This window comes from Camelus dromedarius, chromosome 20 (genome assembly GCF_036321535.1).
Source record: "Camelus dromedarius isolate mCamDro1 chromosome 20, mCamDro1.pat, whole genome shotgun sequence".
NCBI classification, from domain to species: domain Eukaryota; kingdom Metazoa; phylum Chordata; class Mammalia; order Artiodactyla; family Camelidae; genus Camelus; species Camelus dromedarius.
Genome location: NC_087455.1, coordinates 28,257,392 through 28,273,010, shown reverse-complemented (window position 1 = coordinate 28,273,010; position 15,619 = coordinate 28,257,392). Strand labels below are relative to the sequence as shown.

General features: G+C 46.9%; 1 protein-coding gene across 1 annotated transcript in view; it reads left to right on the top strand.

Moving 5' to 3' along the window:
- The window catches only part of BAALC (BAALC binder of MAP3K1 and KLF4), a 57,791-nt gene extending 42,859 nt beyond the window's left edge, over nt 1–14,932 (top strand). Inside the window, exons 2-3 of the mRNA XM_031439430.2 lie at nt 1,172–1,338; nt 12,510–14,932. Of these exons, the coding sequence (XP_031295290.2) occupies nt 1,172–1,338; nt 12,510–12,620 (278 nt within the window). The 3' untranslated portion in view covers nt 12,621–14,932. The remainder of the gene's footprint in view (nt 1–1,171; nt 1,339–12,509) is intronic.
- The last annotated feature ends 687 nt before the right edge of the window (nt 14,933–15,619 follow it).

The window sequence follows — 15,619 nt, the reverse complement described above, 5'->3', positions numbered from 1 at the left end:
CATCTTCCAGAAAGACGTCACCTCCTTGTTAACCAGGGATATCTCTGCATGATGATATAAGAACTAGTTTTCCTCTGTGGTCCAGCAACGTCAGATTGCTGTAGACATTTCCAAATGCTTGTGTTCAGTTCTTACATTTATCCCACAGCAGACCAGTAACAGCAGTTTGGTCCCTGGACCACAAGGAGAAGCTCTGTTTTAGACTCTTCTGTGGGAGAAATTTAGGAGCTCTGTGTCATGAAGTGCAAGCAGATACCAAATGTTATAGCAGAAGATGCTGCTGTCACCCCTCTTACTCAGGGTTTTAGGAGCTCTGTGCCGGAAACTGGGGACAAAGACCAGATACATCTTTCTTTTTGTATCACCATGTCCTACCCTCACAGACTGCTCCACCGTTGCTGGCTGGCTTCAGCCGGTGGAGGAGTAGAATGACCAGCCTACCTGGCCGCCCCCGGCTTCCCCGTGGTTATCACAGAGCCTCTGCCGGCCTTTGTCTCCCACTTGGCACTCCCGTCGTGCTCCCCGGGCCACCTTTTACCTTCAGTCAGATACTCTTTATCCATGAACTCCTCGCTGTAGTCTTCCTCTTGCTTTTCAATGAGGCCATATTTAAACTTCATTCTATCATTTCTTTGGTATTTGTTATGGGAGTAACACATGCTCAGTCCAACACCTTAAAATGGAATTATGTAAAAAACGATGTATAGCCTTCAAACCAGTAATCTCACTTCTAGGAATTTATCCTAAGGGAGTAATAAAGAATAAAGCTTTAACCCCAAGGGGCTTCATCACAGTAACATTTGTTATGAAAAAGTAACAAAGAACCAGTTGGAGGTGATTAGTTAAATAGATGGTGACACATCTATACAATGACAAAGTGTGTGAAAAGTAATATGGCAGAATATCTAATGGCATGGACAGTGTCACTGATGTATTAATAAGTAAAAATTTTAGGTTACAAAATTACTTTACAGTTTCATTTTTGTAAAAAACAAACAAACAAAAAACCAACCCATGCATGTTTGTATAGAAAACGGTAGCTCTGCATGGTGGGATTCTGGGTGACTTTTATTTCTTCTTTTTTGCTGTCTTTCCCTCACAGTCTTGGGGATTGTTTGCAGCAACTGCCACATGCAAGACTCTAGTGCCATCCTCTGCTTCCCTCCCCTAGGTGTGCTGGAAGATGGATTGTCCTCCAGTGGTGTGTCCCGATCTGCAGCCCCAGGTGGAATGCCTAACGCAGAGAAGAAGATGAGCTGTGGGACCCAGTGCCCGAATCCTCAGAGCCTCAGCTCAGGCCCCCTGACCCAGAAACAGAATGGCCTCCGGACCACCGAGGTAGGTCACAGAACAGACTTGGGATGGGAGAAAGGGGGAGAGGCTTGCTTCAGGGCAGAGCCAAGCTGAGACGGTACCCAGGGAAAGCACAGGGAAGGAGCCAGCTCACCTTGCCAAAGGAAGTCCTCCACCCACCCTGTGAAAAGTGTCGCAAAGAAAATAGCAAGACCCACACCCCAACCCCCGCCTTGAGTGTTGCTGTGTTTTGTTGAATTAGCGGAAACAGGTCCTAGATATCTGCGCTGTAAAGGAAGCGTGTGTTTGTTTAAATACAGCTTTGTTCAAGGATCTGCTTTTCTGTTGCAGTTCTCATCTTGGTAGTGAGGACGATACTGGTTACAGGAACCAGGCTCTGGCCAGCAGTCGGCCAGGTCAGGGGTTGGCAGGGAAGGGGAGAGAAGGGCATATGTAGTACGTGTCCTACCTCACACCCTCCGACCGACCGTGGCCGTGGGAGGGTCCCCAGGAGGGCTCTGGTTGCAGAACGTGGTGACAGCATCACCCCTGCACCGTTGCTTTTGGAGATGAGGCAGGGCTGCGGAGCCCCTGGACCTTAGCTGGCAGCCCTCCCAGTTCTTCCTTCTCTCTCAGAGCTGTTGTTGGGAAGCGCTCCTCTTGCTGCCCTGGCTCCCCCCCCCCCCCCCCCCCCCGTGGGGACATTCTTCCCTCTCACTTCCTCATTTTCCCCGTGCTTCCCACCCCTCCCCTCCCCCGCCCCTCCCCCTCTTCTCCCTCGCTTCCCCCTACCCCTACCATCAAAGCCCACTGCGGACCTGCTTACCAACACTCCAAACCCATCTTTCCCCTCTCCTCTGTCAGTGTTTACTGGTCCCGTCCCTCAGGCCAACACTGTTTTCTGAAAATCCAACTGGGTTATCCAATGATGGAATTCTTCACCACATCAGTGAGTTACCTATCTAAGCTTTGGTCAGAAAACCTCTTGCAAATTCAGCTCTAATGCTCATGAACTAAGTGGCCTTGCAGGAATCACTCAATCTCTCAGAGTCTCGGGTTCCTTATCCACACAGTGGAAATAAGACCAAAATGAGAGAACAGTTGGTTCTTTGTAAACTGAGAAGTGCTGTGAGAAAGGCGGTGAGGATTCACAGGGGTGGGTAGGCACACAGCACCGTAACCCAAATAAAGGAAAAAGGTGGTTTTTCAGACACATAGAAGGTCACGCGTGGAAGGTAGATATGAGGGCAGTGGTGGCCTCCTGGGGTCCTGTATTGCCTGCTTTGTCTGTGCATAAGCTGTTAGCTCGGAGCCTTCGAGAGGCCTAAGCACCACTGCCATCTCCCAAGACAGCCTGGACCCCACAGAACTACGCTCAGAAGCTTGGTCACTGCTCTAGTGCAGGCCTGGACTTTTGTTCCCAGCCTCCTCCCCACACTTGTGTCCTGACCCTCTGAGTCAGGTTGTGCCATGGGAAGAGGGAAGCAGCTTTTCTTGGTGTGTGCGTACTTTCCCACCTCACTGCCATCATCCATCACTTTAAAGTTGTGTTTTGCAATTTGCGGAGTGCTTTTAGGTGTACTGGCTCTTTCAGTTTTCCCAGGAGCATTGGAAAGTAAGCACCATTCCATTTTTATAGACAAGGAAACTGAGATTCACTTAACAGATGACCTGAACAGGTCATGTAAGTGCCAGAGTTGGGTGTTGGTAATTTTAATTTGAAACAGCTGACTATTAGAAAAGTGGTGCATAGAGACCTTAGAGAATGTTTTTGTTGACAAATGATGTATTAGTCAGCTATGGCCACAATAATGCTCCATAACAAAGCAAATCAACTTTCAGTGGCTTAAAACAACAATCTTTTTTTTTCTTACGATCAGCTGCAACTTGAATGGCTAGACCTGACTTTAGGCTCCAGCTCCAGGTCTAGCTCAGTCTGTTCCATGTATATTATTCTGAGAATCAGGCTAAAAGAGCAGTAGTAGCTCCCTGAGGTATATTCTCAGCTATGGCAGAAACCCAACAGTGCAAAACCAAACTACTCAAATATATCTCATGCTTCTGCTCACACCATACTGTCCAACCTCTAACTGGCCAAAGGAAGTCCTGGACAAGTCTAACATCAACAGGGAAGAAAGTGTACTCTGTCCCCAGTGGGGAGACAGCAAAGGATTAGGGGCAATAGTGCAATCTACCACATATAACACACTTATAGAAAAGTGTACACGTCAGTTATAAGTTCAATTAATTTTTAAAAGGTGACACATCCACGTAACCATCTTTCATGTGGAGACACAGGACATCATCACTATTCCAAAAATGCCCCCGTGCCCTTCACCGTGGTGCCTGGGATGTGTCAGTCATCATCCGCACCCTCTCCTGCCCACAACATTACCATTCTTCTGATATCTGGCGTCATAGACCAGCTTTGTTTATTTTTGACTTTTATGAATGGAATCTACAATTTGTGCTCTTTTGTGTCTGGCTCCTTCTGTGCAACAGTCTCCTAGTGAGAATCATCCGTGTTGTTGTGAGGTGCAGAAATGCCCTCATTTTCCTTGTTATGTATATTCCACTAAATGGAAACACCGCAATTTAACCATTGTACTGGAGGGAAATTTGGGTGGTTTCCAGTTTGGAGCTGTTGTGAACCACACAGCTGTTACCATTCTTGTGCATGCCCTTTGGTGGACATCCACCTCTTTGGGGTGTGTATCCAGGAGCAGAATTCCTGACTCATAGAATGGGGATGTATCTGACTCTAAGAGATAGTGACAAACAGTTTTCCAAAGTGGTTATATCACCTTACACAGTAACCAGCAGCAGTTGAGTTCCAGTTACGAACCTTAGGAATTTAAGGCCAGTGAGTTGTGCTTGGTCCTGTGTTTCTTAGACCCGTGAGAGCAGCCTTCTAGGTGTGGCAGAGGGTGCTAAGCACTTGGTTATCTTGCCTCACTTGACTCTCACAATGACTCCGCAAAGCTGGCACTGCGGTCTCCAGCTCACAGATGAGAATGGAGGCTCAGAGGCAGCTCAGGACAGCCCTGCCCACGCCACACACGCATGCGCTGCAGGAGCTCATGTGGTAGTTCAGATAGGGCCAGGTGCTGCCAGCCCACCCGGCGCTCCAGCCGCAGAGAAAATTGTGTCACAGGGGAGTGAGGACCACACACTCCTGACCAGCACAGCCCCGGGGGCAGATGGCTCACACTGATAAGCTGTCCACACAACTTCTGTTTCACAATTCAATGAACAATGGCTGTATTGTCAGTATTTCCAAAATAAGATCAGGGAGCAGATAGCTTCAGTTTTTAGTGTTCAGGCAGTTGCCGAAGTGCATCAGTGTTCTTCGTGTCCCGAGACCTCACCAGCCACCAGGTGCTCTGACTTCCTCAAAGACTAAGGTTTTCTACCTAAGGGGTCTGCTTACAAGTCTACCTCTGATTGAAGCTCTGTTAGCGGAGCTATCTCAGACCAACACCGCTCTCAGCTGCCTAGGATCTGCCTAAAGAAAATAATTTTCTTTCTTTTCTGGCTCAGGCTGTATCCATTTGCCTCTTCCGGTCTTCCTTTGCTCCCCTAAGATGATCTATTCCCACTTCCCAGAGTTGTCCTGGACGTCATTGGGCCACTGGCTGATGATTCTTGGGCACTTTCGAAAAGTTTTCCTTCTCCAGAAGAACCCGTTCATGAAGCTCATGTCCTCATGCACGTGTCTACGCGGTGTTCCCATCAGATTTACAAACCAAGGTTGTGTGTTAAAGGCAGTCCTCGCTAGGCCTGGAAAGTTTCCTCATCAGTTCCTGTAAGCACTCTGTGGGTTCATTCATCTAATGTTCATTCACTGAGCCCCGTCTGGGTACCAGGCATGGGTGTGATGCCAACGATCCGGGAGTGGAAAAGGCACGCATGCCCTTTGCTCTGAAACAGCTGCCAATTTTAATGGCACTGCATGTGGGGGTTCCGATAATACAGAATAAACGAACAAGTCTTCTAGACTTGAAATGGTGCTGTGAAGGAAATAAAAGGCCACCAGTTGGGGATAGCAACTACTCTATTTAGCATAGGTGCGACCCCACAGTTCATCGCTTTCTGAAGAGCGATGAGGGGCCACTGATGGTGTGGAAGCCTGTGAGCAACAGCATCTCGTGAGCTGATCCCTGCTCTGCTCCAGGGCCCACCGAGCAAACCACATCTTCCTTCTTTCAGTTCTCTCTGGCTCCTGTCTCATGCCAGGTGTTAATAGGTGCTAACTGGCAGAAAGAATGTGATAAAAATGATCTTTCACAAATTGGAACTGACTGTCTCGGTGGGGAGCTCTTCCTCTATTAAACCTCGATTTCTTCCAGTCGCTTGGGACCTGTCTGACTGCACAGCATCTGATAAATCATCTGCTGTCTCCTTCCCCCAGCCCCTTCCCTGAGCTCGACAGACAACGCGAGGGGAAGCTCTGTAGCTGCTGCTTCTCTCCTGCTGATTAATTGCTGAGGAACTCCGGGCCGCCTCCAGACACTTCCTCTCCAACCTGGAAGTGCCATTCCTTCAGGCTGAGGACCTTTGTTTTTCTCCCCCAGAAGTACCTCCTCAAGTATTCAGCTCAGGGAGAAGCATGGATGGGGCTGCAGCTCTGGGAGACAGAGCTGAGTCTGTGGCGGGCCTCCGGGTGAGCCTTCACATCTTCCAAAGCTGCATCTTTCCCAGTTGCTTTATTGTTCTTGGCAAAGTGGCTGTGCCAAAGAAATCAGCCAATACCTGGACTGATTCTCATCTAGGTAGCCTCCTCCTTCTGCTCTTGTTCCCCCCTCCCTGCTGTGTCTAGCTGTCGGCAAGGCTTAGTGCGGTCCAGGAGAGATAGGTGAAGCCTCAGAGGTGTGAAAATGGCCAGAGAGGGAGACCTGATCCCGAAAGGAGGATGGGACCAGCCCAGAATTTCTCCTGAATGGTGGTAATATCGAGATCCACGAAGAGAGTTTGGAAAGTCAATGTGAGTTTCTTCTAGAAGAACAAAAACATGACAATAAAAGGAAAGATAACAGGAGAAACCATTGGGGACAACCAGACAGGGAGGGCTGTTAGAAGGAGACTTTGATTCATATTCCAGTTTGAGCCGGGGTGGAGGTGGGGGTGGGAAGCAATGTAGCAGCACAGGGACGTGGAGAGAGAGAGAGAGAGAGAGAGAGAGAGTGTGTGTGTGTGTGTGTGTGTGTGTGTGTGTGTGGTGATTTCCACAGTGCATCGTACATCAGCTGCTACCTTATGTAGATGAAGAATTGCAAGACTCACTGTTCGTCTCAGGGTCTGCAGAAAGATCAATTCGATTAGAAGACTCTCAGGGTAGAGACTTCCTTCTTGTTCTTTATATTCTTCCCTTGCCCCCTGAGCCCACTTCAGGGATGGGCACCTGCTGTGTACTGACTAATTGTGGACTGAATGAGATCGCCAGGACTTCATCAAGATAAGAGTGGTTTCCCACGGCTCCACTCCCTGCTCTGTCCCCTGCTCCAGTGCACCTTCGTATGCTTAATGGCTGTTCTGTGGGAGCCCAGTTGCTTTTCTGAAGCAGGTTCTACTGCCCTCCCAGTGTCTGATCTTTCTGAGGTTTAAGCTGAAAAAGCAACAACTCCTTTTGACACCTGATACCTGATAAATAAAACCCCCTAGGCTGAGTTAGCACAGGGCTGTGGTCTGCACAGGATCTGCTTTAGGCCTGGGGAGCGCTTGGGAGTTTTGCTTGAGGCAGGGTCTGACCTCTTTCTTCGGAGGCTAGCATCCTGGCCCCTGGTGGAGATGCTAAGATCAGATGTTTCCTGGGTGACCTCTCTTTAATGCCAGTGAAGCAGCCGCAAATAAATTCATGGAATTTGGGAACAGCTAGAGGGTTGGTATTGTCTGCCTCCCTTTAATGGAACTTAACTGAATAGAGGAAAAGTGTCTTGAGTTGCAGCTGACAAGGCTCAGGCTTTCATCTTTTGGGAAGGAGGAGAGGAAGGAACTAACATTTTCAAAGCATCTGTTGTGAGCCAGACACACTGTATATATGGCATCGTCTTTAACCCTCACAACTCCAAGCGCTCAGTAGCATCATTCCCCACCTGGGAAGACAGGCCTGGGAAGGTTAGGTATTTGGCCAGGGTGGCACTGGGAGTAGTGATTTGGCCGTGCTGGAGTCTGAAGCCAGGTCTGTCGGCCTCTGAACCCCATGATCTTCCTCCCCATTACCTGAAACGAAATGGTGGAGAATTTAGAGTGAATGCTGGCAATTGCGGGAGGCTGGGTGTGAGATTAAAGCCTACATCCAGCCTCCCACCGTCTTTAGTTCAATTCACCGCCTATATTGACTTTGACCTTGGGCATATTGCTTTAGCCCAAGCAACTTCAGCTGCCTCATTGGGAAAAGTGAACACAGCTACGTTCCAGGCCGTCCCTCGGGGGTGGTGCAAGAGCAATCAATAGTGAACATAACTGAAATTCTGTAGGAAAGTTCTAGAACGTTTAGGCAGGGCAATGCAAGCAGGTTCTCTTCCCAGCGTTTTTGTTTTTCTCTTTCTTTCTGAAGATGTGTCTTCACACATGTGTTCCTCATCAAATTATTTGTCGGATGTCTATTATGTGATAGGCACTTGGCTAGACTCTGGGGATACTGTAGTGAATCCACCCACTGGGTCTCTACCTTCTTGAATCTTATAATCTGATAAGAATGCAAAAAAAAAAAAAGCTAGTTAACAAGCAAATAAACATATCATCTAAACCCCAGTTAAAGGCTAGGAAGTGCAGAGCGTGGGGGAGGGAATAAGATGGCCCCATGCTGGGTCTGCTTAGAAAATCCCTACAATGCTCCTAAGAAGTGATTAGCCATGGTTACCTCTGGAGAGAGCACAGCGTGGCCAGAGCATGGGAGCAAGTGTCCACTTTTCACCGTTCCTCTCTCTCCTCTTTGAATTTCTTTTCCCATAATTATGGATCCTTTTTTATCGTTAAAAAATACTAGTTATACAGCAAATCGGTGTCTGATAAATCATGAACTTAGTAAGCCTTGTTTTCCTTCGTTGTCTGCAAGGAACCATGAAAAGGCTCATACAGCCCCATGAAAGGTGTATTTGTGGAGTCAAAGTCAAGCAGAGAACATCGCTGTTTCCATCTAGGGGGAAGTGAGAAAAGGCCAAGTAACCTTAGCAGCCCTCCTTCCGCAGGAATGAGCTGGGTCGTTGACTTCTAGACCTCGAGAGAAATGCATCCATCTGCCGGGAAGTTACCACAGTCAGCCTGGTTTCCCTGGAGAAATGGCAGACGGTACATTACTTTTAATTAAAGAGGCAAGTATCAAGAAGACTAAAATCTATGATTCTAAACCTGCAGAAATTAACACAAGGCAAGAGAAGAATAGAAAAGCTGTAAAACTGGGTGAGAAACAAGCATGTGGCTCATGAACAAGAGTCAGTGGTGATAAAATTCACAAAACAAGAATCTTGGAAGCGGAGGAAGGATGGAATCAGCAGGCATCTGTGAAAAGAAAAGGTGCCAATAGGTTTCTCTCATCATTGAGTCGGGAACCGTAAGATTTTTTTTTTTTGAAGCCAGTAATTGCAATAGGGACGTGTTTTCTTTTCCTGTCTTTAAACAAAGAGGGTTGGATGTCAAATCGAAAGGTTTGGCTGTATGTATCTATGTATAACTGAACCACTATGCTGTACACTAGAAACTGACACAACGTTGTAAATCAACTATAATCCAATGTTAAAAAAAAAAAAAAAAGCTTTAGCTGGCTGGAAACCATGTCAGAGGGAAAATAGCTATCTATGTTGTACAAAGTGTCACAATCCCAGAGGTACAGTGGTATAATTGTTCCGTGTATCTGTATAGCTCTTTTCTCATAGGCAGGCAAAGCTACTGTCTTTCTTTCTTTCTTTTTTTTTTTTTTTGCCGAGGGGAGAGCAATCCTTTGTTACTGAGATTGAAATCTAGTGGCGTCTACAGTAACCAATGGATTGGTAAGGGCAAGTCAAAGAAGTTCTAAGAGAGGCAGCCCTCACTCTCCTGAGGGGCAGAGACAGGGCCAGTGGGTCAAGCTGCAGGAAGTGGGGGATGCCAGGTCGTGCGTGGTCAGGGGCTGGCTCCGGACCGGCTGCAGCATCTCTCAGCCTCGGGCCTGGCTGTGGGAGCCCCAGCTCCCCATGCTCTGAATCATGAGGAACAGCCACTGCCTCCCCTCCAAAGGTCTGATGACAAGGACACGCGTCAGGCTGGTGGCCGTGAACCCCGTCTTCAGCTCAGTGAAGGTCTGGCTGTGCGTCTCGATGCAGTGGAGGTCGGTGTCTAGGTGGCCAAAGATGAACTGCTCCTGCTCCTCTTCTATGTAAAATTCTAAAGGAAAGTTAAAGTTTTCAGGAAAGACCCACCATGACTTGATCTCCATGTCCTGAACCCCTCCTGCCTGACGCTGAGCAGGGGCAAGTTCAAGCAACTTCTCAGAATAGGGCTTAGAAGAAATCCCAAAGCTACTTATTTCTTGAAACTTCTAGAAAAAATATCTGGCACTGTGGTTCTCTTTCTCATTTTCTTTCTCCCTCTCGGTTGAACTTCAAATCTGAGGTTTCCAAGTTGTACCTAGATTTCAGCGACGACTAACCGCGCCACTGTAAAAGGGGTGGGGACCTCTCTGATGTCGCAAGCTTCTCTTCTATAAAACGCTTCCGAGTCACTGCATGGTTGTTCTAGTTGTTTAAGTTGCCAAATTAAATATGGTGTGATTATTTGAAAGTGAATTTGTTTATGGCTAGGACCCTTCTGTGCCCATCATTAGGATACAGAGCTCCAGTTTGTTCTCTGTCCAAATGTGGAACTTACAGAGTTATGGTTATTGTTTGGTATTTAGAAATAATCATAGCAATCATTATAGTTTCATTAGAATAAGAGAGTTTTCATTTGAAATTTGATCTGTTTGACTGACATCATTCTGCAAATAGAATTAATGTCAAAATCTATATAATTGGGGTGAGTAGCTGTCCTGGTTTGCAGAGGCCTGAGGTGGTTCCCAGAATGTGGGACTTTCAGTTTGAAAATGGAAAGGTCGTGGGCCAACCAGGAGAAGCTGATCACCCTATTAATGCTCAGTGATGTGCTTGATTCTCTCCAAAAAAACCACTAAGAATTAGGCGTTATTTTCCCCATTTCAGGTAAGGGAACCGAGATTCAGAGGCTGAAGCAATGTCCCGTAAAGCACTGTGGTGGGTCTAGGTCTGTCTGTCCCCAAAGCTTGTCCTCTGAACATCTCCACTGTCAGGCTTTTGATACACAGGTTTAAGAAATTGCCCCTCTGTACTTGAGATGCAAACCATACATATTCTGTGGCTATTCTGGGAATGACTATTTTGTGGCCTTTGATTCTTAAACAGGCTGGAAAATTAAGAATCATCTGACTATTGAAGGTTTGCTTAGATCTTTCAGCTTGGGAAGGCAGGCTGAAACATTGAGCAGAGCACTTTCTGTGTAGAATCTTTAATAACTTTTTGTGAAATCCTGCCAGTGACTCTAAAGAAAAGCAGTTACGCCATTGGGAACGTTTACGTTTCCATTCTGGAAAGCTCTCTTACTGCCCACCAGTTTGAGAGGAATGCTGCCCTCACCTTGGCTCATTTTAAATACAGCCTCTGTGTTACCATTCCATGTCTCAGTCCTCTAAGCTTTTCTGCAATAACACCTGAAATGGCAATCAAATGGATTTAGCCTCAAAATTGCCACACTTTTCTTTAGGAAGCAGAATTGGTTGTGGGACTTTATGAATTCTCTGCTTTGAGGGGAAAGCAAACCCATAAAGTCACTGCTAGCCCAGTGCCAGTTCCGGCTTGGAGGAGCTGAGTGTACGACTGAGTCCTCAGGCAGCACCGACTACTGATTGTTAAAGCAAGGATGCGCTCACACATGTGGTGTGCTTATTCGTTCATTCATCCATTTATTCAACGGAAGTTAAATTGAGGGCCCGCTATGTCTCAGACTGTGCTAGGCACTGGGAACTTGAAGAGGAAAACAATGAACTCCTATCTCATGAAATCAATAGATAAGACTAAAGTTGCATACAATCAAAATGATCCTTAAGCATCAAATTACCCATTGAGTATTATCTGAGGTCAGGTTCCCTGGAAGCAGAGACTGAGATGAGGATTCTTGTGCAAGTAAGTGACTGAAAGAGTAGTCTTGGGAGGAACCTGTACAGTAGTAGGGGATGCAGGATTGGGCCAGAGGACTGAGTTCAGCAAATACGTGAGCTCAGCTGAACACTGTAGTGCAGCCTCAGCCTGACCCCACAGGGAGCTCTGGGATGTGCAGGGCATCATAGATTTACACCCCTGAAGGCAGAAGGGCCAGCCTTTTATATTCCCAACCATCGGCATTGGCTTTGGGCTGTCTCTAGGAAGTAGGGTGTGCCCGCTTTTGTATTTCTGGGTGAGATGGCTTCAGTCAGATGAGGGCAGTTCTCAAAAGAAGGGTGCAGCTGTGAGTGGTTAGCAGCCAAAACCCAAAGCAGCTAATGGATGGATGCACCAGCCAAGTAAAGAGAATCGGAGAGGGGCGTCACCAGCAGCTACTACACAGGGTGTAGGTGACATGTTAGAAAATGCATATAATTTGTTAGTAAATACACCAGAGCAATTAATCTTTCTCCAGTGGTGCAACAGTCCAGCATTTCCTGGGATGCACTACTGACGAAGTAGATGGCTTGTGTCCAGGGACCATGTTGTATGAAAAATATGTATCTATCAACCCTAGACTCTCACCCAGCATGGGGAGATGCTCCCACAACTTGAGTGACTATTTTCCAGGAAGCAGTTGTCATTATATGGGATGTCATTATACGGGATGTTCATTGAGAAGTGCTCTGTCCACACTCGTGGGAGAGGGGCTGGAAGCAGGAGTGGGCAGAGGGAGAAGTGGAGCGACAGTGCAGGCCTGACCTCAGCCTGCGCTGCACCCACCCCAGGGGGAGCTCTGAAGCGTCATTTGGCAGCGCTTTACCAAGGCTTTCTATGCACTAGGTTGACATTAGAGACTCAGCAGAGCAGCCTATGAGGAGTATATGGGCTTGGGTCTTTGTGGGTCATTCTTCTTGCTTCTGGGTGTGTGTGCATGTGCATGTAACAATCTCAAGAGATTACTGCAAATATGAGAGCCTTTGGGTTATTTCCTAGTAACTTGATTCACCATGTTAAACTTTTTAACAGGCTAAAAGAGATGCTAAGCGAACGTCTGCAAAGGAAGTCACCATTAATGTCCCAGACAGCATCCGACAGGTGGACCGAAGTCGAAGAATCACAAAGAACTGTGTCAACTAGCAGAGTGCAATTGAAGGGCAGATGGGCTTCGCTGGTGCCCTTCACATCCTGGATCCATCGAGGAACCTTGAAGAAGTGGGTGACCGTGGTCGCACTGGCCACTGCTGAGTGCCTTGGGAGACTCTCACCCGGCAGCCACCCGCTGCCAGAGCTGTTGGGATGTTCTCAGCCTCCTATCATGTAAATGTATAGGGTAATAAACTGCAGATGTGCGTTCGTTAGGTTTGCCTCTTGCAACTCCTGCAGTGTGGTCTGATGGAAAGGTGGTGAGCTAAAGCCACAGGCCAGTTTAGGAAACAGGGAGGCAGAAGCGGTGGTTCCTGGCTGAAGGAGAGTCGGTTCTGAGCTCTCCCAGCTGCAGTGGTGTGCCCTGTCAGGAAGCTTATCCTTTCATTCTTCCTTTCAAATACCGCCATCAAAGCTTACCATGTTCACTTAAAAGCTGGCTCTCACCCAACTCTAAGCCCATACAAATGTTTCCTGTGTGAGAAGTCAAGAAACAGGAAAACTCTGTTATTCTTGTTTCCTTAGCTCAGTCTGAGACAGATTCAGATCCAATTTTACACAGACTAACCCCACCAACACCCAGAGCATGTCCCAGGGAGGCCTCTGTGATGCAGTCACACCATTTCTCATCTCCCTTCAATGTCCCCCATGCAGGCACCCTCGTCAGCCTCTGAACCGTAATATCACAGTCATGTTCAGTGCGTCCCATCTCCAGGCTCAGCAGACATTGCATTTTTCCAGCTTTCCACTTCCCTCTGCTTGTGTTCATGAGCGGTTTTTCTCTCCAGTCAGGTCATTTGCAATTGTTAGTCAGAAGCCAGACACTGCTCACAAGAGGGAGGAAATCCGAACACGTCAGCTTCCCTTGGCCTCTCAGCACACGGCCCCAGGACTGTGTCATTTTGGTATCTAAAAGGAATCATTTTAGAAAGTCAGTACCTGGTCGGTGTGTGGTCACACTGACTTTAGATCGACATGCTCTGTGTTAGAAATCAGGTAGCTGATACAACACTGTAAAATGATTATAAATCAATAAAAAATGTTTTTTTAAAAAAAGAAATCAGGTAGCTGAGGCAGAAAAAAATTTTTTTTGATAGAAATAAAATTTTCTAGCATTTCTTTAAACATGTTAAGTTGGAAGTATTTTCCTCCAAAGTAATGTAGCATGATTTTTAAAGGACTGTTAATATGCCTGGGACTGGGAAAGGTAGGACTAAAGTTGTACCAAATGACACCAATAAACTTCATGTTTAACAGAAATAGGCAGCCTGATGGTGTGTGTTTATCTAACATGGTCCAGAGAATTGACACCAGCGGGTTAAAGATTCAGATACTCAGCCTCCTTACCTGCCAACTCTGTTATTTCTCAGACACAAGTGGGCAATGTCCTTCCTTCCTTCCTTCCTTCCTTCCTTCCTTCCTTCCTTCTTTCCTTCCTTCCTTCCTTCCTTCCTTCCGTTGATTGTATATTTATTCATTAAACATTAAATGCCAACCCTGTGTCAGGTACCATGCGGATGCTGAGAGGTTTGGAGTCTGGCCAGTCATGACTGTATATCCTGACTCTGACAGTGAACTTCATAACCAGGAGAGTGGCTTAGATGCAGTGAGAATCGGTCTGCAATGTAATCTCACTTTTATATTCAGGATAGATTTCTTCCCCAAACTCCAGATCTGGGCATTCTCCTAATCACTGTACAAGCCTTTACCAACCACAAAACTACAGTTTTCTCAAACCTTTATCATTTTGTGATTCTCTGAGAAAGGGCTTTTCGGGAATTTCATGTTCCAAAACTTAAATAAAATAAAATAAAGCAAAGCCTGTGGCTCCCATGTCCCCTCTGGCATTACTCAGCAGGAGCCACCAACTGCCAAAGGCTGGCATTGATCCTGCAGGTTCAAGGGCTCGCTGTCCCAGGGCACGTGCACTGTGCTTTTGTGCTAGTGCTCCTTCACCAGTCACTGTGCTGCCAGCCACGGGCTAAGCCTCATTTCTCTTTACAACCTTGTGTTTGCGTCACTTAACCGCTGCACGTTGTTTGGAATTTATCAACTTGAGAGTGTGTCTCTGCTTTATATAGAAACAGTTTCTCACTTCTGGAGGAGAAGGGAATGCAGGGCATGTATGATCTTCCCCTCTCCAGAACAATCTGGATTTCACCAAGACCGGAAGTCAAACCGTGTTACTGGAAATTCACCTGGCAACTTTTTCATGTGTGTATGATACAGAAACTGATTCTTACTGTCCTCCTAGCGGAATGCTTCCTATTGCAAAGTTTGTGTCAATAAAGTCATGAATTTCAAACATATGGACAGTTACAGAGAATCTTTACTGGACCCTTAAATTTGTACATAGAGCTGCTTAGATTTTTTTTTTCTTTTTAAACAAAGGGCTTTTACATAATCCTCCAAAAGCCTTGTGAAATAGGCAAGAACACTATTAGCCCCCATTTACAGATTAAAAAGTATTTATGGTCCATTCAACCAGTAAATGGCAGAGCAGGGACTCAAGCGAGGGAAGTTTACCTGCAAATCCAGTGCTTGTTGATCGTATCATGAGGCCTTTCCCAGCAGGAATGTCTAGCATGGCTGGGTGACTCATTTGAAGGGGAATTGTCACAGAGCTGAGATTAAGCTGATCCCAAGTCTAAGAGGGTGACAGCAGTGATAAGAGCTCCCCAAACAGGAGAGGGCTGGTGGGGTCCCGGGGAGTTTGGGTCTGGCCAAGATCCCTTATCCCTCCAGAGATGGTGACTGACCTAGTGTGAGAGGGCATCTTGGGAGAAGGAAAGAGGAGAGACTTCATGATTCAGAGAAAATTGAAATTGCACCCCCTCAGAAGAGCACCTAAAGGTGACAGAAGCCATGGCAGCCAATGCCTGAGCCCTCTCTGGGAGCACAGGCAAAGGACTGTACCTTCTCATCCATTCCCAGCTGCCACCTCCCCTGTGCTCCCACTGCCCCCTCACCCCTACCCGCCCAGGCCACCCGAA